We start from the raw sequence: 18,514 nt of genomic DNA, 5'->3' as shown, positions 1-18,514 counted from the left end.
GAACGCAGGTGGAATTAATCTTCTTTAGGCTACTTTCTTTCATTATAGTCCGCGATTCACACTAGGCCTTTGTTGGCTATCAATGCAAGTGCATAGGCTAAATGCTAGTAGTTTGTTTGCAATGGATGTAAAACAGCCTATTCATGGGTTTCATCAGGTCACTTTCCACAGGTGTATTGATCAAGCACCATACGCTGGATTTTATATGCCTGTGGAAAGGGACCTGATAAAACCCATGAATAGGCCTAATGCTAAATGTCTATGGCGGTACGAATTAAACAGCATTTGCAGTAAACCCCATGTATTCTAAGTAATTGCGCACAGATCTGTGTTTGTGCTATTGTAGGCTATGCGCCGTGTTCGTGTGGAAGCAAGGCCACAACGATAACAAACGTTAACAGTCAATGGTCTTCGTATGGACATGGCCTGTAAGTAACTACCGGTATATTTGAATCTTACCTGTCTAACTCAGAGTCACGTCTTGCATGGAGCAATTCTAAATAATGCAGACTAAATATTCTCATTTTGTTGGTGATTAAATAGTTTCCATAGTTAAATATTTAGTTATGTTTGGATATGTTCAGCAAAATGGCTGTGTGAGATGGAATGCAGGAATGTGGTGAATCCAGACAGCTTATCGATGAATCTAATATGTATATATTGAGACTCCTTTCTCCCCTTACATAGCCTATGTTATAAATGGTGTCATTCACTGCAAATAAAAAATTATTTACAGTTTTTGCCCATTGCTTGAACACTTTTTTGCAAAACTGGGCTCATTGTGTTAAAACTTTACACACAAGCACACAAGACACTGGGAAATAAACCTCTCATCTATGTTGAATTGAAACACTGCTATCAAAACCTAACAATCCTTTGTCAAAATGTCACTCTGATGAAAAAATGATACACACTTGCATCATATGAATACACTTTCAGATTAGCAGCAACACACTAGTGTACTTTATTTAAAACACTGTAGTCTTTAATTTTCACTGCTTTCATTCAGTTTATCATTTAGCATTCTGTGAAGCTCAATGCAACACTTACAGTTTTTGTTATGTTTTTACAACAAAGGTTTTGACAAAAAACAAAAATGAAAGTACTGAAAGGTTACAAATGGCATCAACTCAATAATGTACATGACAGTACTATACTTTACAGTACAGTACAGTAAATGCAGTAACACACACACACACAAAACATACTGTAAAACAGGCTTAGATGTGGTGGACTCTCTGCCCAGCTTCCCTTATTGTCAGGCCATGATTTATCACATGATCCACCAAAGTTTCTCTAATATCATCTGAAATATTGTTCCGTGCATAACCTCTTCGACCACCTCCTACTCCTCTCTCTCGTTGTCTTCCTCTTCCTCTTCATTTTGCTCTCCCTGCCTCCATGCTTGCAATGTTCTCAAAATGGCTCAACTGAGGCCTATTTGTGGCTGGCAGATTGGTGTTCAGTTTTGTAAATAAGTATTTTCAGATGTGTGTCTAAGTGTTTTCAATCACCCGACGTGTTTTGTATTTTGAATAGATGTGTTGTCCCAATGGTACCCATGAGATTTAATTTATGAACGAAGTGTCTTATGTATGAAATAGTGTGTAGTGTGCAGGAGCAAGTGTGTTGCAGAAAGGTGCAAGTGTGTTGCAGAATTGCAACTGAAGTGCAAAGCAGCGCTTTTGTTTAAGGTATGGTTACACTGTGTTTAAGGTATTGTAATAAAAGCTTCAAGTTTTGCTACTTTGGTTTAAGCATGTGTCTATAGTGTTCAAGCAATGGGCAAAAATTGTAAAGCACGTCAGTGGTCTCTTCACTTTTTTCTTCAGGCCTCATGAAGAAACCAGTGAGCTTAATACAAATGTGTACATGCAGAGCCCAAGAAAAACCTGAGTAAAAACACCACTGGAATTCCTTGATACTGTTGAGCATTCTACCGTTGCCAGAAGTGTGTTGACAGACTCTCATTTCACAGAAACTATGAGTTGTTTGCTTTCTAAGGCTGTTTTCTGACGGATGACTGTTATAACACATAAGTGGGTGGCACACTCTTGTAGTAATGTTGGGGTTGGAGATGGGGTTTTGTTGTACTTTCGGTTGAATAATGTTCACTGTGCCATTTCATGTTATTCAAACAGATGTGGGATGGATTGTTTTGTTTCTAAATTTGTCAGTCAAAATAAATATTAAACCAAGCATTGGTTGTGTACAGTATTGTGTATATAGCTTTTAGATGAGAAAGAAGACTGATTTTAAAGATGTATTAGAATCTTCCAAATGTTTATATGGATTCACTGTGCACATTTCATCATGCTCATAATTCTTACTAAAAAAATAAGGTAAAGTATTATAAAATATTTCATTTTACAATAAGATGGTATTTACACAGCTGGAGCAAAACCAACCATTTGTAACTTCCTGTCAAAGACAGTGTAAAACTCTCTGATGAAAACGTCACCCAGGATCCAGGCTGTGCCACCTCCATTATAAAAACCAGTGGTACAGCTGTTGTGTCCCTGTAAAAACAAAAATCATGGTGCTCACATATACATGAGTGAAAGCAATGAAATTTATTCCACCACCAGATATAATCTGCTCATAGCGTTGTGTGCACCCACCTGAGACACATAGGCAGACGCTGGTAGAGTCAAAGCTTGTCCGTTAATATGGAAGACGACCTCGGGCATGCTCAGGATGTTTCCACACGACACAACAGCCTGTTGGAAGGAAGACACACACAAGTTAGTGCGGTTTTTGTTTTCTTCATCATTGAAAAATAGACATATTTTAGATTATAGGGGAAAAAAGCAGACTTACATCCCCATAGTTGTTGGTGTAGGCACCCACCCAACCGTTGATGTTCTGAATGTCATTGTAAGGTCCAATAACGAGGGAGGTTCCGGTGTCAACAATGGCTTGACATCCACCAGCACAACCGACAACATTTCCATTGATGGTGACACTGTAATGGCGCAACAAGATGTTGTCATACGGGGAAAGCAGATCAATATGTATCTCAAGGTGTGCATCTGGTTGTGTGTTGGACTCAGTGATGGGCAAACTAAATAAATGTATATATATAAATGGGCAAGCTAAATAAAAATATATTTCTTTTCGCTGATCTCGACTAAAGTGACGTACTTTTGAAGGTATGGCCACGGTGTAACATGTTCATGCTCTTCAACGGATCTTGGGCTCTCTGCCATTCTGTCTTTGACTCTTTTCCCTTTCCCTCCCAGTGTCTGTATGTGTGTCGCTCAGCCTACTGTCTGTGTGTCATCACCGTGAACATTAGTCAGTAGGCCTACGCATGCGCTTGTACCCGGCGTGTTATCGTCGACACAGAAACATCCTGTTTTCCTAATGTGTTTGATGACTGCAGGGAAACGCTATTATGTGTCTATCTATCTATCTATCTATCTATGTGTGAAATGTCAGAAATGTCCAGGAGATATTAGCTTTCGAGGACGCTACTGCGCTGATCAATAAAAGAGCTTAGCTACTGAAAAGTTAGGCCTACTTGGTTTTGTAAATAGCGATGTTACTGCCAAGCTACTGACAAATGTAGTTAAACTAGTAACTGCCCATCACTTGTGCAATACCTGTCCATCTGGATCTGCCAGTAGGTCGTTGCAGTCAGAGGAATCCAGCTGAAGGTGCCGGTGTAGTACTGAGAGTCAATCTCACCAAATATCACCACGCTGCCCGGTTTAGTTTCCCTGGAACAGCAATAGAAGTTGAGTTCATTCTTAAGTAATGTACAACTTTCAGGTACATAAAAAAAAATGGGAAAATAGAAGTGCAGTACGTGGCAGACTCTCTGCTGAGGTATACAGAGAAGAGGTCCTGGGAGACCAGGCCCTGACTCATCATGTTATCAAATACGGGAGTGGCTCCAGCGGCAGAAATGGAGGGGAAGGCAAGACCCAGGATACCGTCCCACGTCATGTACTGCATGAACTGACCCTCAGTTTCAGTCAGGCCAAAGATCTGGTTGTTCACAGTGATTCCGCCCACCTTGAAGAATATCAATCAAATAATTGTCATTCGGAAGGTGAAGAGAAGCATGCATATTGTGTATTGTAGTACGCGGGGGGGCGTACTGTCTAATGAGGACACCACATTCAGGTGAAATAACTGAGGATATGTTGACATGAGGGCTTTGGCTAAAATACCAAATAGAAATACTTCTAAGATATCAGTTCTGATGTTTCTACCACAATTCTGGCTGCTCAATCAAAACAGAAAAACATTGATCTGTAATGACCTCCAGGGTTTCGTAACCCAGAATTCCAGTCATGCTGCCAGTTCCATACTGAATCTGGACAGGCTCTGTAGTGCTCTTGAAAGTGCTGGAAACATCAGGGTTGAACTTCCGATGGTTTTCTGAAAGAGTGGGGCATTTTAGTACAATTTCAAACAGAGGATGATCAAGCCATTTTAATGAAGAGTATGTTGGACACGGTTTCAGGCCTAAATGGGTAAGACCTCCACCACCAAGCCAAGCCATACTTACTGCAAGCGGAGCTGCTGGTGCAGTACACAGAGGGCACCCACAGGTTGGAGGAGCCAGTGTCAAAGATAACTCTGAAGGACTGGGGGGGAGTTCCCAGGGAGATTATGCCATAGTAATCTATCTAAAATTAAGGAAAAAAAGGAAATTATCCTGTAAATGAACATGCCATTTTTCATTAAAAACCATGGTACAATATGGTAACAGCATATTAACAGAACTAGATGTACCGAAAAGTGGTACAAAATACCTGCACATTCTCTCCACAAAAATAAATCACGCTTGTCAATTTGTCTCCATCTCCTACTTCATCCCCTACTCTAGCAACTTTTGTGTATGTAAATGAGTGTGTGAATGTGTGCGTTTGCTTTTGTGTATGTGTGCTTCTCTGTGTGTGTGTTTTCGCTTGTGAGTGTGTGTGTGTGGGGGTAATGGAGTGTGTGTGTGTGTGTGTGCGTGTGTCTGCTTGACTGTGTGTGTGTTTTATGTGTTTGTTCGCTTGTGAGTGGGTGTGTGGGGGTAATGGTGTGTGTGTGTGTTTATGTGTGTGTGTGTGTGTGTGTGTGTGTGTGTGTGTGTGAGTATGTGTGTGTTTGTGCATGTGTGCGTGTACGTGTTTGTGTTTATGTGTGTGTGTGCGTGCATGTGCTTGTGTGCGTGCCTGTGTTTGTGCGTGCATGTGCGTGTGTACGTATGCCTGCATATGTGCTGTGTGTGTGTGTGTTCATGAGTGCATGTGTGTGTGCATGCGTAGTGTACAGTCACTAAATGTACACATACAGGTGCTGGTCATATAATTAGAATATCATGAAAAAGTTGAGTTATTTCAGTAATTCCCTTCAAAAAGTGAAACTTCCACACAGACTGATATATTTCAAGTGTTTATTTCTTTTAATTTTGATGATTATAACTGACAACTAATGATACCCCAAATTCAGTATCTCAGAAAATTAGAATTAGAATTAGAAAAGGTTCAATATTGAAGACACCTGGTGCCACACTCTAATCAGCTAATTAACTCAAAACACCTGCACAGGCCTTTAAATTGTCTCTCAGTCTAGTTCAGTAGGCTACACAATCATGGGGAAGACTGCTGACTCAACCAAAAGACAACCATGACACCTTGCACAAGGAGGGCAAGACACAAAAGTGCATTGCTAAAGAGGCTGGCTGTTCACAGAGCTCTGTGTTCAAGCACATTAATAGAGAGGCGAAGGAAAGGAAAAGATGTGGTAGAAAAAAGTGTACAAGCAATAGGGATAACCGCACCCTGGAGAGGATTGTGAAACAAAACCCATACAAAAATGTGGGGGAGATTCACAAAGAATGGACTGCAGCTGGAGTCAGTGCTTCAAGAACCACCACGCACAGACATATGCAAGACATGGGTTTCAGCTGTCGCATTCCTTGTGTCAAGTCACTCTTGAACAATAGACAGTGTCAGAAGCATCTCGCCTGGGCTAAAGACAAAAAGGACTGGACTGCTGCTGAGTAGTCCAAAGTTATGTTCTCTGATGAAAGTGAATTTTGCATTTTCTTTGGAAATAAAGGTCCCAGATGGAGGAAGAGAGGAGAGGCACAGAATCCACGTTGCTTGAAGTCCAGTGTAAAGTTTCCACAGTCAGTGATGGTTTGGGGTGCCATGTCATCTGCTGGTGTTGGTCCACTGTGTTTTCTGAGGTCCAGGCTCAACGTAGCCGTCTACCAGGAAGTTGTAGAGCACTTCATGCTTCCTGCTGCTGACCAACTTTATGGAGAAGCAGATTTCATGTTCCAACAGGACTGGTGCCAAAGCTACCAGTACCTGGTTTAAGGACCATGGTATCCCCGTTCTTAATTGGCCAGCAAACTCGCCTGACCTTAACCCCATAGAAAATCTATGGGGTATTGTGAAGAGGAAGATGCGATACGCCAGACCCAACAATGCAGAAAAGCTGAAGGCCTATCAGAGCAACCTGGGGTCTCATAACACCTGAGCAGTGCCACAGACTGATCGACTCCATGCCACGCCGCATTGCTGCAGTAATTCAGGCAAAAGGAGCCCCAACTAATTACAGTGCATGAAAATGTTATCCGAAGTCTTCTCCTTCTTCTTCTTCTAGCCAAATTTTCTGCGTCTAATTTAGCTTCAACCGTTTAACGTAGAAACTTCGTTCAAACGTTGTAACAGGTCTTGAAAATGACCCCTGTGCATTGGCACTATGCCATCACAATGGGCTAATTAAATTGATTTGCACTTGTATCAACTGCCAGCTGCTCAACTAGGCCCCCAAAAAGAGTCAATTAAGCTGACTGCACCTGTATCAACTGCTTTCTGCTCAACTAGGCCTGTCTCTGTGCCTCTCCATTCTACAGGGATATAAAGGCACATTCCATCCAACTTTTTATCCATCCATCTTCTTCAAACCATTCACTCATCCACCCATTAAACTATGTATCAACATCCATTAAACAATCTGCCTATCAACATCCAATAAACTTTCTGTCTACATTTAGAACACAGCTGATCAACCGTCTGCTTTCACTTTTAAATTAAGTTCTAGTCGTTGCGTAGTGATATGAAAGATGTGAATTAGAAGCACAAAACCCATTTTCCTTGACAGCGGTCTGTTATACTTAGCAACGGTCTGTTATCGAGAAATAGCAGACCACCGAATGTTGGGAAGGCCCATTCAAGTGAATGGAGCATTCTTCAGCATTATGAAGAGCCATGTAATAATTTATTTTAGCACCGGGAGAGAAGAAATAGGCTACTATTTTCTGATTTGCTGGTGGGGTGGCTATTAATTCTGAATAACATGACACCTATGAAATAGATCTGGTAAAAAAAAAGTTTAATCACCGTTCCATATTAATTCTTCAATCAACTCTATTGCAACCATAACAACCATAGTAGGACGACGGTTGAGCCTGAAAGCAGACTTCGCAACAATGAAATCAACTGTAAACAAGCTAACTGTCCATGCTATTGCTGTTATAGGGCCAAATAAAGTTGTACAAAAAGTCGGCTTCTTTTTAAACGGAACTGCATGTCTCCTTTGCGTGCTATAAAGGCATGACTATTGCCTATAGTGGCAACTGGGTGATAAGCGGGATAACGGCCTTTGAGGTATCCTGTTATACGGAATTAATGGACTTAGGCGGAGGCAACTCCGCTGCGCATCGGGGAGTTCTTTGCCTTCTGCCCTCGTCCATTAATTCCGTATAACAGGACACCTCGGCGGCCGTTATTCCTTACGTATGATCCCCCATGAACGGAATGTATTTAAAGGGTGTCATAATGATCCTACACTTCAAATTCTGTGCAATTTTGAACCCGTCAGCCAAAGTTACCTGCGATTACAATGCCTCGTTTTTGCTTTTTCCTTTTTAACTAGGTGGCACTATACATCAAATGAGTGGATATGGGATGGGTTGACATGACCCCTTGAGACCAACATACAAAAAAAAATTGGTCCTCCTAGGCCCTACAGTTCTTGAGATATTCAAAGAAAACTGTGTCTGTCCAATGTTTCTGTGTCATATTTGTGGGGCTACATGCCCACCATGTTTCGTGCACCCTGGTCTTTCAGAGTCCCGGGAATTGTTGCCACAAAATTAGTGATTTTTTTTTTTTTAATCCGAAAAAAAAAAACTCTGACTAAACCTATATGACCAGTGTGGGATTGTTACATTACATTACATTACATTACATTACATTTGGCTGACGCTTTTTAACCAAAGCGACTAACAACATGGTAAACAGTAAGTTTTAGAACAATTCTCACAATTTTAGGACAGTTTAAAAAAAAACATTAGAGTACAGTAAGAGTAAGTGCGTCGGTAAGTGCTGTTTTTAACAGTTACTTGTCAGTTTAAAAAGGCTGGTGAGTGCTAGGATCAGTAAGACTTGTTGTAAGTGTTGCTATGAGAGTAGATGTTCTCTAAAGAGCTGGGTCTTCAGGAGTTTTTTGAAAGTGGAAAAGGATGTCCCTGCCCTTGTAGGAACTGGCAGTGTGTTCCACCAACGAGGAACAACAGATGAGAAAAGTTTGGATTGGCTTGAGCGTACCGGTGGTAGAGCTAGGCGTCGTTCGTCAGAGGAGCGCAGCGGTCTGGAGGTAGTGTAAGTCTGTATGAGGGCATTCAAGTAGGTGGGAGCAGAACCGGAGACTACTTTGTAGGCAAGTGTTAGAGACTTGAATTTGATGCGGGCCGCCATAGGTAGCCAGTGTAGCTGGATGAGCAGCGGGGTAACATGTGCCCTTTTGGGTTGGTTGTAGACCAGGCGCGCCGCCGCGTTCTGGATCATCTGAAGTGGTTTCACTGCGCAGGCTGGGAGACCTGTCAGGAGGGCATTGCAGTAGTCGAGTCGTGAGATGACTATTGCCTGAACCAGGAGTTGGGTAGCATCTTGAGTCAAGTAAGTCCTGATTTTCCGTATGTTGTAGAGTGCAAAACGGCATGACCGGGCGACTGAGGCAACATGATCCGAGAAGTTTAGTTGGTTGTCAAGAACAACTCCTAGATTTCTTGCAGTCCTGGTCGGTGAAACAGACAGGGAGTCAAATTTGATGTTGATGTCGTGGTGTATGGTAGGTTTAGCTGGGATGACCAGCAGTTCAGTCTTTGAGAGGTTCAGCTGGAGGTGGTGTGCCTTCATCCATGTAGCTATGTCTGAAAGGCAATCCGAGATCCGTGCTGAAACCAGGGGGTCGTCAGGTGGAAAGGACAGATAGAGCTGTGTGTCGTCTGCATAGCAGTGGTATGAGAAGCCGTGCGAACGGATAATCTGTCCCAAGGAGGTGGTGTAGATAGCAAAGAGGAGGGGGCCCAGCACTGAGCCCTGGGGGACCCCTGTGGTGAGATGGTGAGGTGCGGATAGCTGACCAAGCCATGATACGTTAAATGAGCGTCCTGTGAGGTAGGATTCAAACCAGGAGAGAGCAGAACCGGAGATTCCCATGTCAGCGAGTGTAGAGAGAAGGATACGGTGATTAACCGTGTCAAAGGCAGCCGATAAGTCAAGCAGAATGAGTACTGATGACCGAGCGGTCGCCCTGGCTTCTTTTAAGGCTTCTGTTACAGACAGCAGAGCCGTTTCGGTAGAGTGGCCGCTTTTGAACCCAGACTGATTTGGATCCAGAAGGTTGTTCTGTGAAAGGAAGTCAGAGACCTGTTTGGAGACTGCTCGTTCAATGCCTTTGGATAGGAAAGGCAGTAGTGAGACAGGGCGGTAGTTCTCGACTTGAGCAGGGTTGAGAGAAGCTTTCTTAAGTAACGGTGTTACCCGGGCCATTTTGAACGCTGTTGGAAATGTGCCGGAGGTTAGCGAGGCATTGATCACATGTGTGATAGCTGGAGCGATGGTCGGGCTGATGGACTGAAGTAGGCTCGTAGGTATAGGGTCCAGCGAGCATGTGGTAGGACGGCTGCATGTCAGGAGTCTGGACACTTCACTCTCGGAGAGAGGCGTGAATGCTGAAAAAGTTGTTCCAGCAGTCCCTAGAGGTTGTAGGAGTGCGGTATCTGAGTCAGATGCGTTGAGTGGGCATGTAGAGAATTGACTGCTGATTGCCGCCACTTTGTTTGTAAAAAATGAGGCGAGGGTATCTGCAGTAAGGCTGGATGGAGGAGGAGGCAGCTGAGGGTTGAGTAGCGATTTGAAGGTTGAGAAAAGTTTTCGAGTGTCTGTAGCGCTGTTGATTTTGTCATGGTAGAAAGCAGTCTTAGCAGCAGTGATGCTGGCTGAGAAGGAGGTCAGGAGTGTCTGGTAGTTTTTGAGGTCGTCAGCTAGTTTGGATTTGTGCCATTTCCTCTCCGCGGCTCTGAGTTTGGTGCGCTGCGATCGGAGGGTATCATTTAGCCATGGATGAGAATGTTTGGATCGAGCTGGCCTTGTGGTAAGAGGGCACAGCTCGTCTAGACACGAGGTCAGTGTGGAGCAGAGCGAGTCAGTGGCTTCATTAACCTCCAGAGAGGAGAAGGTGTTGAGTGGAGGTAGACCGGAGGCAACCACAGAGGAGAAGTGCGTTGGAGACAGGTTCCGGATGTTGCGGCGGAACGTGACCATCGGCTGAGGAGCCGGAGGCTGTTCTGACAGGCTGACGTTGAACTGGATGAAGAAGTGGTCAGAAAGATGGAGAGGCGTCACCATGAGGGTGTCTGTGCTGCAGTTCCGAGTGAAGATCAAGTCAAGCTCTTTGCCAGCTTTGTGAGTCGGTGGGCTTTGAACCAGTTTGAGGTCAAAGGAGTGGACCAGGGCCAAAAAGTCCGCTGAGCCTGGGGCATCTAAGTGGATGTTCATATCACCGAGAACAAGAAGCGGACAGTCATGCTCAGGGATGGAGGATAGCAGAGTGTCAAGTTCGTCAATAAAGTCGCCTAGTTGGCCTGGAGGGCGGTAGATGACCAGCACGTAGAGTTTTGCTGGGGCGATCACTGTGATGGCATGGAATTCAACATGGATTGTCACTATTAACTACAGACAATAACTGAAACAGATTTATGATAAAGAATGTCTATAAAAATTTAAATACTTGAAATAGAAAATAGTGTAATAAGCAAATCTAAGCCAGTTGGCATGTTTATCCAGAAATTATCTTTGTGTGCCAGATGTTCAAGTTGTCAGACTAGAGCTGAGCCGAGCATTTTGTGTTATACAAGGACAAAAAAGACATAGATAGAGAAAAAAAACTGAACATTTGCAGAGAGGACCATATCAATTAAAAAATAAACTTCAAACAGCTACTATCTCACTTTCAATTATTCATTTGGCAGACGCGTTTATCCAAAGTGACTTACACCAACAGAATAACATTTAAGCTATTAACATTTAAGGATTTTAACATTTCAGGTACAGACCTACAGTTGCAGCATTAGAATAGCATTTAAGTTATTACTGTAGCTATCTGCATGTGATTATGCCCTGGATTCAATTCCTTCAATAATGCATGCGCTGATAAAAATATCCCCTTTCTCTAAATCTCAACATGGTGAAGCAATGAGACAAATAAGGCCATTAAAGATGAAAAAAATCACATATGAATTCATTAACCAAGCGAGGCAGACATTATATTCTTAAGAAGATCCTTCAACAGTCCTTCACTTACATCGGCATCATTGGTCATGCTCTCAACACCATTCTGCTGCTGCTGGAACTTGACCATGGGCTGGTATGGGAACTTTTTCCTGTACTCCTCCCAAAGACCCTTTTCCAGCAGTGTCTGCCGGGGTGTCTTACCCCTGATCAGGGGCACCCTGAAACACACACACACACACACACACACACACACATACACAAGGAATTAGATATGATCACACCTATCTGTGGAAAATAGAGAAGAAGACCCAATAATGGACTATATGAGACTCACCGTAAACACTCGGAGAAAGCCACCAGGGCCCCAAGAACAAAAATCCACTTCATCATGCTCATTCAGGTGAGGTTGTAGCCTACCCAGCGACTGACGGAATGTGCTTCAACCCGGCAATATATATCCTAGAAGAAAGCGTAAGATAAGAGATTCCAGATAAGCTGTGGGAACAATGTCATTGCGCATGCAAGTGACTATGTGACTTTGAACTGCTTTCATAGCATAATATGTGCTAGTATTGACAATGAGGGAACGCCTTTGACTCAATGTGTTCATGCATGAACTAAAATTATTGTGCAGTGTGTGGAAACATTGATCTGACTCAACGGTGTTTTTGTTCTAAGACTTTTCAGAAATTGCATACCCTGACTGAGATAATCTCTCAAATGGTCATCTTATCAAGATAATAAACAAACATTTTTATATAAGGGTTGGTTTTCAGCAATGATTAATTAGGTTTTTATTTTATTTAAATGCATTATTGCTCTGGAGCGTCATCCCTTGAGTGAAGCCCTCCTTGTGTCAAGACAAGCAAGTCTACCTGCGCAAGTATGCTATACACCGAGCAAGGACAAGAGTAAGGCATTTTTCAGGCAGCAAAAGTCTCATTCTTGTCTTACCTAGTTCTGTGCTTGGCTACTCATTTGAGCTAGCTTTTATTTTGCAGTGATGCACTTTCCCTGTTATGCAGTATGCAACCAAGTGAAATGGTGCCCTTATGTTAAAACGCAGTGCAACCTAATTAATCGGTCCAGCATCTTCAAGGTCTTGTCCTCTCCATTGGGTTGTGGAGTTGTCAATCTGCAGTTAATAAGGAAGAATTCATTCTTGCTCTGGCCTCACAGTTTTAACTTGTCACTCGCTCTTAGTGATATGTGGCTTAGGCCAGGAACACAGCCACACTTGCAGCACTGTCAACTAATTATGCCTTTTGCCATAGCAGTTGATTTTCTGGTAAAGAAGGTGGGACTGGATTTTTTGACTCTAATGACTGAAAGTTCACACATTTGCTGCTTGCACACAGCTATGACTCATTTGGTTGTCATCTATTGTCCTCCAATACAACTTGGTTGCTTTGTACATGAATTGATCATTCGACTGTCTCCAATTCCAATAGATAATTGCTCATTTTAAATTTTGACTTCTTGTCTGTACTTGGCTCATTTAATCTCACACATGTTCACAGTTCTCCTACTTACAAAGTTTGGTAAGGACCTTGATGTCATTATGCTACGTAACTGCACTACAGAGAATATGGTTAATCCATTACAGTACATGTATCTGATGTGCGGCTTCTGGAACGTCCTGGTTTTCTCAGAAACCTCTCAAACAATAATTTTGCCTCCATGGTGGAATTTGCTTTACCTACTTCAAGGTTATTCTTGAGACTAGAGATAAAGGCTGCCACAGACACTCCTTGCAGAACATATGCAGTATAGCTTCCGCGTTTCTTTTAAAAATACAAAATAGCCTTGACAAATATCTAATGACTGCCTGCTCAGGAACATGAAGTTGGTTTATAACACATAGGCACACACAGAGAAAACAAAGAGCTTCTCTTACCTATGTCAAGCACTATAGACCTGCAAACATGTAATTTTTATATATTTTGGGCTTTTGCCTTTAATCAGATAAGACAGTGAAGTAATTGGAAGAGAAAGATGGCATCAAGAAATGACCACAGGTAGTGAGCTTTTGGCTCTAAATGGTGTGGATGCTGCCAGTTGCACCAAAGCTTTCCCGCTCCTCATCATTTTCCAAAATGGAGCTAACATCTCTACTAGTATATTCCAGTATACTCAAATATGTAAAATCCTGAAAAGGAAATCATCAGATAAGGGACATGAGCTAGTTTGGAGGTAAAGTAGTCCCAATTGTGTTCATTTCAGCTTATCTGCATGGCCTTCACAGTTTAACTACAGTATAGAATGACAGGGCCAATTTTCTTCCTTTAGCCTCCACTGTGTGACTGCATCTCCTTACTGTATGCATGCCCACACAGCCAGAGACTGTACATCCAGTTCTCAACATTTCAACATTTACAGGGAAGGACTGAACCCCTTCCTACATTTTCAGTTTCCTGTCTACCCTCCTGGAGATCTGGAGGTATACAGTCAAAAGCAGATTATGGTTCAATAGACTTTCATGAGGAAATAAATACATGGTCACGTCCAGCATTCATTCTCTTGGTATTTATCAACTTGTCTGACAAGTCAACAAAACTTATTGTAGGTTAAGCATTGCATTATCATTCATTTTAATTATCTGGAGTGAATAAAGCAGCTCATATTTAAGTTTCACAAATGTTTATTTACATATTACTTACTGTTTGAACAGTATTGTCCTTTTTGGATTCTGTGACGTAGATGAGAACACTCAGAGGACTGCACATCAAATAAATAACCAAAAAACAAAAAATACTTTTATCCCCTGACCTTACACACTGAAAATATTGGTCATATATATATATATTTGGGAAAATGCATTATAAATTCATAATTAATAGTGCTGAAATTCATTACATTTGTCATTAAATCAGGAATGATTTACAGTGTTGACTTGGATGTTTTATGCTGCAGTGGACTGTTTATGAGATGTACTGTAATGAGAAGACAGGTGGTCATGATGGTTGTCTCTCGTTTTTCCCAGTGTCTCTCCTTCAAGTATTTCCACAGCTGTGTATTGATTTGATTCTTCTGCTTTTGGTCTGAGTCCTTTCTGTCAAAAGTCTAGATTTTTGAAGTCGCTGGTACACCTGTATCTGGTGTCTGTATACCTTGTGCACGCCAGGTGAGGGTGACACGGGCATGTGTGGTGCAGTCTCTTCCCAGCAAAAGGAACCTGTTCAAACAAAGTGTGATTTGAATGTTGAATGAATTGTGCCCCCTTGTGGAAGTAAAGACATCATGTGAGGGAGATGACATTGTCATTTTGAACTGTTGAACTGTTGTTACACACACGTTACACACAAATGTTTTTCACTAGAACAGTCCATCTCATTTTAAACTCATTAAGGCAGAATCCTCTACAGATTATACATTCATATGGAAATAGTCAACGCACAATATGAGTCTGAATTGAGACAAGCAAAAGTTCTTTAGCTTTGGCATGTTTGACATTATGACAGTCTCTGAGGATAAGGATCTTGTCTGAATGTGTCTGAGCGATCTTACGATGTCTGGCTCCAAGAGATACATCACCACAAGTGCTGACCCTTTCTATAGCATCACTGACAGGGAGAATGATATACGATTCAGATCTACTGAGGATCGATATCTCCTAGATCTTGTTCCAGAGAAGCTCCGGCTTGACATAGTATCTAAATTCTGCGTCTCCTGATGCTTTAAGCAGTGAAGTGTGGCTGAGCTGTCACTCTATCAGTGTGTAAAGAGGTGAGATGTTTAGACCACCATAGTCTTCAACTTCATTATTTGATTGATAATACATTGAAAACATTTATTTAGCAATAATTAAAGCCATTTCTAAATTACATGGATTTAATTTAAATCCTCATAATTGTTTTCTGAGGCACGGACATGACCATTATTCCGTGCAATTATACACTCATAAGACCCACATAATCATACCTTATAGCACTGGAGGTAACACTCATAGGTCCCACACGATCATTACCTTATGGCTGTAGGGGTGACACTCATAGGTCCCACATAATCACTACTTTATGACTATAGGGGTGACACTCGTAGGACCCACATAATCACTACCTTATGGCTGTAGGGGTGACACTCGTAGGTTCCACATAATGACTACTTTATGACTATAGGGGTGACACTCGTAGGACCCACATAATCACTACCTTATGGCTGTAAGGGATGACACTCGTAGGTCCAACATAATCACTACCTTATGGCTGTAGGGATGACACTCGTAGGTCCCACCTGTAGGGGTGACACTTGTAGGTCCCACATAATCACTACCTTATGGCTGTAGGGGTGACACTCGTAGGTCCCACATAATCACTACCTTATGGCTATAGGGGTGACACTCGTAGGTCCCACATAATCATACCTTATGGCTGTAGGGGTGACACTCATCGCCCTCATCACCCCGCGGCGTGCACATGCGTAGTCCTCGCAGCCACAGGCTCACAGCGCAGCACAAACCAAGACCACACTGCATATCCTTATCGCACGCCTGACACACACACACACACACAGAGAGAGAGAGAGAGAGAGAATTCGGTCCTAATGTCACAGTTGCATTATTACATCCTACAGAACCCGGGTGGTGTCACTGCAAGATTTTTTGGGTGTCGAGAGAATGTGTGCTCGTTTTACTAAATTGTGTGCTTGTTTGACTAAATCGTGCGCTCATTTTACTAGATTGTGTCCACTCATTTGAGTAAATTGTGTGCTAGTTCTACTAAATGGTGTGCTTTTTTTACTAAATCGTGCACTCATTTTACTAAATTGTGCACTCGTAAACGAGAGAGATGAGGGCACAATTTAGCATAACGAGCCCACGATTTTTAAAAATGAGCACACAATTTACTAAAATAGGCGTCCGATTTTATAAAATGAGCACATCATTTTGTAAAATGAGTGCACATTTTCTCACATACAACAAATAAAACATCTCTCAATGAGACCTCCCGGGCTCTGTAACGTCCCTCTACACTGACCTCCCTGGTTTGATTATGCTAGTATGGACTATCAGTTTCTCTGGCTGCCCAGTGCCTGTGGGAGAAGTACTTCAAATACACGATAATGCCATGACAATACAACACAAATCACTCGCAAAGGACATGCATGGAGTTGCTTCAAAATTATCTTAGCCTCAGGTTGCTGTAGTCCACTCAACTGTGACACATCCCTGAAAACTGAATTATAATGATAAGACTCAAGAACAACAACAAATGAGGAAAATTCCCATTCCCATTTAGGTGGTCAAGCAACAAGTCTGGTCCATCTATGTAATGAGTGCCCATGATAAGCCTTAGCAAACCTAGTCAAATTACAGTGCAAATGCAAAACACCCCCATGACTAAAACAACTCACCCCTGTGATAACAGCCCCTCTAGACCAGTTCAGAGACAGCAGCAGGACCAGCACTACCGATAAAGGCACAAGCTTGGTCATAGCAGCAAACCCAGAAGTTTTGTGCGACAGAAGATTGAAATGTCTGGAAGATGGTCCTCAGTTGTCTCCCCCTACTCTTCTTCTTCTTCTTCTTCTTCTTCAAGGCAAGCCTCTGGAGCAATGATTCCTTCTTTATGTATCACTCTCCTCCCCTCCCTCTCTTTAGTCTGGACTCTCGTCATCTCATTTTGTGTGACGCTGAGCGTGGTGAAAGGAGTCTTCCTTACATGGCTTGAATGGCTGTTTGATGCCAGTCCTATGTTCAGGCACAGTCTATATAAAGTATATATTTGGAAGATGGTCTTTAACAATGACATGTTTGTAAGCATCAGCCCCACATTGTATCTTTGCCAAAGCGAAAGAGTCTATCACTGACAAATTTCGGTCAAGGCATCGCTGCTTTTTTTTTTTTCATCTGCCATAAAGTATGTCACTTGTGGATGTCGGCAGATGATTAGGCCCACATATTAGTGCATACATTTTTAATATCTAGAATGAAAAGTTTGCTTCAAATTCTAAATGACATTTAGGAGGTAAACCACTGATATATACGGATAATTCAATCACATTGTAATACAATACATTTACTATTTCTGAAATTTGAGGGTTTGTTTTTGAGAACATTCTAAAAATGCCTATCCTATCTATCAGAAAGTTTATAGGCAAAAATCATTCTAACATGTCTGACCCAGTGGTGAGAGCAGATAAAAAGTAAAAGATAGTGATGAACTTTACTAATACTTTAGCTGAACATGCATTTCCTATTCTTTAAAAGTTTCTGGTTAAAATCATTTAAATCTGTGACGTTGCCAAAGTCTCTGTTCTATCAATTTATGAATTAGTCATATAATGCTGAGCTCCTCCAGCTCTCTGCGTGCATATGTCCACAGGTCTTCTCCATGATGACGAGCACGGAGGTGTCAGACAAGGCCTGTTAGAATGAGATTTAAAGCCCAGGGAGGGTGTGGAAATGCTATAGGTTAGTCAGCAGAGCATTACTTGGCCTCTGTACAGGTGATTCTTCACTGAAATCCTTGTCTGGCCATGGCACATAATTACATTTCACATTTTGGCCCTGTCAGCACGAATGCCTGGCCAGTCCCCTCTCTGCAGACAGGAGAGAAATCATTCTGACAGTGCCCGAACGATACCAGAGGAGTATAGGCAAATGTTGAGAGCCAGTATCAGTAGACAGCACACTGATACCGGCACATACAGCCATGTACACTTCATGTCAAAACCAACATAACAAATTTATTAGACTACTATATAAAGATGACTAGAGTGATCTGATGCCCAAGTTATATCCAGAGGTGATTTGATCTATGGATTTTCCACAAACTCTGGGCCTATAAATGAACAAAGATACCATATCATTTCAACTAGACCTATTCAAAACTTAGCTAAATGTGTGCATCAGAAATGCCACAAAATAGAAAGAGAAAAGCTAACTGTTCTCTCTCATCAGATATGTTGAGCTCCCTTCATGCATGAATAGTACAGGGACCTCTCTTAGAAGTGTCTCTCCAACTTGGAAAAGAAAA

The 18,514-nt window shown here is 42.1% G+C and overlaps 3 protein-coding genes across 3 annotated transcripts in view; all 3 read right to left on the bottom strand.

Moving 5' to 3' along the window:
- The window catches only part of LOC121714319 (pepsin A-like), a 125,684-nt gene that overhangs the window by 30,921 nt on the left and 76,249 nt on the right, over positions 1-18,514 (bottom strand). The gene's annotated exons all lie outside the window — the stretch shown is intronic.
- On the bottom strand, positions 983-11,957 carry LOC121714317 (pepsin A-like). The gene is made up of 9 exons (XM_042099631.1): positions 11,872-11,957; positions 11,608-11,755; positions 4,520-4,640; positions 4,271-4,389; positions 3,812-4,020; positions 3,606-3,722; positions 2,821-2,965; positions 2,622-2,720; positions 983-2,519 (listed from the first exon to the last, which is right to left on the bottom strand). Exons 1-9 carry the CDS (start codon positions 11,931-11,933, stop codon positions 2,385-2,387), a joined length of 1,155 nt encoding a protein of 384 aa, XP_041955565.1. The 5' UTR covers positions 11,934-11,957; the 3' UTR covers positions 983-2,384.
- On the bottom strand, positions 14,307-17,013 carry prok1 (prokineticin 1). The gene is made up of 3 exons (XM_042099638.1): positions 16,890-17,013; positions 15,901-16,026; positions 14,307-14,712 (listed from the first exon to the last, which is right to left on the bottom strand). The coding sequence occupies exons 1-3, from the start codon at positions 16,968-16,970 to the stop codon at positions 14,593-14,595; spliced, it is 327 nt and encodes a 108-aa protein (XP_041955572.1). The 5' UTR covers positions 16,971-17,013; the 3' UTR covers positions 14,307-14,592.

The sequence above is a fragment of the Alosa sapidissima genome, chromosome 7 (genome assembly GCF_018492685.1).
Source record: "Alosa sapidissima isolate fAloSap1 chromosome 7, fAloSap1.pri, whole genome shotgun sequence".
Taxonomy (NCBI): Eukaryota; Metazoa; Chordata; class Actinopteri; order Clupeiformes; family Clupeidae; genus Alosa; species Alosa sapidissima.
The sequence above is the reverse complement of the archived record's forward strand: the minus strand, read 5'-3'. Positions and strand labels throughout refer to the sequence as shown.